Here is a 3,140-nt window from a genome sequence, read left to right on the forward strand (position 1 = left end):
AAAGAAAGAAAGAGAGAGAGAGAGAGAGAGAGAGAGAGAGAGAGAGAGAGAGAGAGAGAGAGTGTCTCAGTTGGCAAAAAGGGTTCATTCGGTGAAGACACTTCTAATGGCAGTGGTGGTGACTGGGGATCCAGGCTGTGTGAGTGGGGTGTTACATGTCTAGAAATACAGGGGTGGTATGGGGAGCAGAGAATAAGACCGAGAAGGGTGAAGGGCATGAAGCCATATGGCTTTGGGGTGTGAGAGTTAGAGTTAATTGTCGACTCAGCAGGGTCTAGAGTCACCTGGGCGGCAAGCCTCCAGGCATACCTGGGAGGGAACTGTGAGGATTATGTTAAAGGATGTAGGAGACCCACACTAAAAGTGGGCAACACCACCCTCCGAACTTGGGTCCTAGAATACATGAAGAGGAGAAAATGAGCCATGCACTAGGACCCATCTATCTCTGCTTCCTGCTGTTAGCTGCAATGTGACCAGTGGCTTCAATCTTTACCCCCAGAGAGAATTATGCCATTGACCTGTGCATTAAGATGAACATTTTCTTGTCTAAGATGCTTTTGTTAAGATATTTTATCTCAGCAGCAAAAAACCAAAGGAGTGTTGGTTGTCTGTATGTGTGGGAGGGATGGAGCCTGTGGGAATGCGGAGATATTGAGAAGAGAATGCATACATACACAGGCTGTTAGCACATTTCACTAATAATGAACCTAATAAGACTCAAATATAAATCGAGACAGAAATGTATTTGTTCTGGCTTCATTTGTAGTCAACAAGGAAATGCCTGATTGCAATGTCCCCAATGGTCACCATCTTAGGCAACATTCTATGGTCCCCATGGCATCCTGTAGCTTTAGAAGACACCTAGGAAATCACACCATTTACTTTCTTGAGTAAAAGCCTGAATTGTGGAAGGCAGAACTAAGAGCTCCATCTAGATCACGTGATTCGTGTCCTAGGCAATAAGGACTTTCATAAATGATATAAAGGGACTCCTCCCCAGAGCGGAGTGTGCGGAAAGGTGCTGCAGAAAGTCACCTACATTTGGTCTCATCCTTTTTTAGGGGATGGGGTGGAACACTTCCACTCAGGTGAAGGATCAAGCCTGACCCCATACACATGTGCATTCTCAGGGTTAGATCAAAACAGACAAAGCAGCAAACACACAGCTCAGCCGCACAGTAGCAAGACACTGATGGAGACAGCACTTTCACCCAAACAGCCCAGGGGAGAGAAAAAACAGCTCTCTGCTTGAGGACAGAAGGATAAGAATGGAGCCACCAACCGTCTGGTCACAAATAGAAGAGAATAAATCCGTGTTACAGAGACAGGCTGTCACCCACTAGACCTCAAGTTGGCCCCAATAAATGAGTGAAGTTGGAGATTATGCAAAGGTTTTGAGCTTTCAATAAAATTGCTTGGCAGGTGTAAAATATTAATTCAATCTGTCCAAATAGAAAATGATTAATCAAAAGGGAGGGGAAGCTAATGAAGAGGAATGGAAGGTTTCTTTGGGATGCAAGAGTCTTTAGGGTCCTCCTGACTCAGAACAAGACTGGAGGAAGCCCTGTCAAAACCCAGGAGTTAGAATAAGACAGAGCCATTACTTCTAAATTTAAAGAAAACTGGCTATTTTCCCCCTCGCAATCACCGCTAGGATGTAAGTGATTGCCTCCCCAGGACAGACAATGGCACGTTTTAAGAGCTACAATGTATGCTGATTATACAGGGCACTAATGTGCTCCCAAATTACAAACCCACTCTTCCCCCTCCACTCTCAATGGCCTATTACCTATACAGTATGACAGTTGCCATTCTCTTGAAAGGGCCAAAGCCTGCCTAGAACAAGCAAGCTATTTTAATTGGGAGTCACCTCTCCTTAGGGCAACTAAGAGAACTGAGTGAACAACCAACCGATTTCCTAATTCCCAGGGATCCACTCACCATGTTGTGTGAAGAGGTCACTGTGAACAATCTCAATCAGGCAGTAGAGCTTCTGGACAGTCAGCAAGCCCACAGGAACATTCAGGATGAATTCTGTGAACATTTTGCTATGAGGAGAAAGGCAAGTGACACTGTTCAGAAGCATAGCCAGCACAAGTAACCCATGCTGTCCCAAGACGGCGCAGATTCACCAGGGTAGGAAATGGCTCTGAGATGTCAAAATCAGTATTGATAGAGGCCTTGATAGAATCCAGGCCCAAATACCACCCTGGGAATCTGTGTTTTAAAATGTTAGTTTGTGCTTTACAATAAATTGAGTGGGTAAAAGTCAAATTACATATAATGATAAGTGTTGGTAAATATGTAAAGAAATTAGATCCTTCAAGCTATGTAGGGTGGAAAGGAAAGGGGCCTGGTCACTGGAGAATTTCCTAAAAATGTAAAAGCAACATTATAATGTGTTATATATTATATAATGTATAATATGTAAACATATATAAAACGTATACAAGACTTAAACCAGTATTATTTATAGTACTCAAAAAAGGAGAAACTTCCCAAATATCCTAGCATGTTCTATAATGGTGAAAACTGGACAGGATCAACTAGGACATGTTCTCTGTAATCAAGAAGACCACATTCACCTTGAACCTGTGGTACTCACTAGCTGAGTTACCAAGGACAAGCCAAATTCGGCTAACATCAAACCAGTGCTCTAGCATGCAGAATCTAACTGGTGCATGGACAACACTTTGTACAGGGAGAACACCTAGCAAATGTCTGTTTTATAGTTGAAATTTATGATGGGCCAGCATGAGATGGGATGGCATCAAAGTCACTCTGAAATTACCATATGGAAGACATCATGTCAGGAAAACAAGATACCTTAAATACAGAAGCAGGTGATAAAAAATAACACTGACCTGAAAAGGAGGGAGGGAAGGAGAGGAGAGAGAGACAGAGACAGAGAGACAAAGAGAGAGCGAAAGACAGAGAGAGAAAGAGACAGAGAGAAAGAGACAGAACAAGAAGGCTAAGTTTGGAGCCCTGGGACTCACCTCATTGACAGTGCCTCTGCCCACAATACAGAGAGAGGGTGGACATCCACCTGTAATTCCAATACTGGGAGGGAGGGAGAGAGAGAGAGAGAGAGAGAGAGGGGAGAGGGGAGAGGGGAGAGGGGAGAGAGGGGAGAGGGG

General features: G+C 43.9%; 1 protein-coding gene across 1 annotated transcript in view; it reads right to left on the reverse strand.

Moving 5' to 3' along the window:
* The window catches only part of Dock1 (dedicator of cytokinesis 1), a 508,897-nt gene that overhangs the window by 321,268 nt on the left and 184,489 nt on the right, over positions 1–3,140 (reverse strand). The window contains exon 25 of the mRNA XM_028772526.1: positions 1,942–2,048. Coding sequence (XP_028628359.1) covers positions 1,942–2,048 — 107 coding nt within the window. The remainder of the gene's footprint in view (positions 1–1,941; positions 2,049–3,140) is intronic.

This window comes from Grammomys surdaster, unplaced genomic scaffold (assembly GCF_004785775.1).
Source record: "Grammomys surdaster isolate TR1022 unplaced genomic scaffold, NIH_TR_1.0 214, whole genome shotgun sequence".
Lineage (NCBI taxonomy): Eukaryota > Metazoa > Chordata > Mammalia > Rodentia > Muridae > Grammomys > Grammomys surdaster.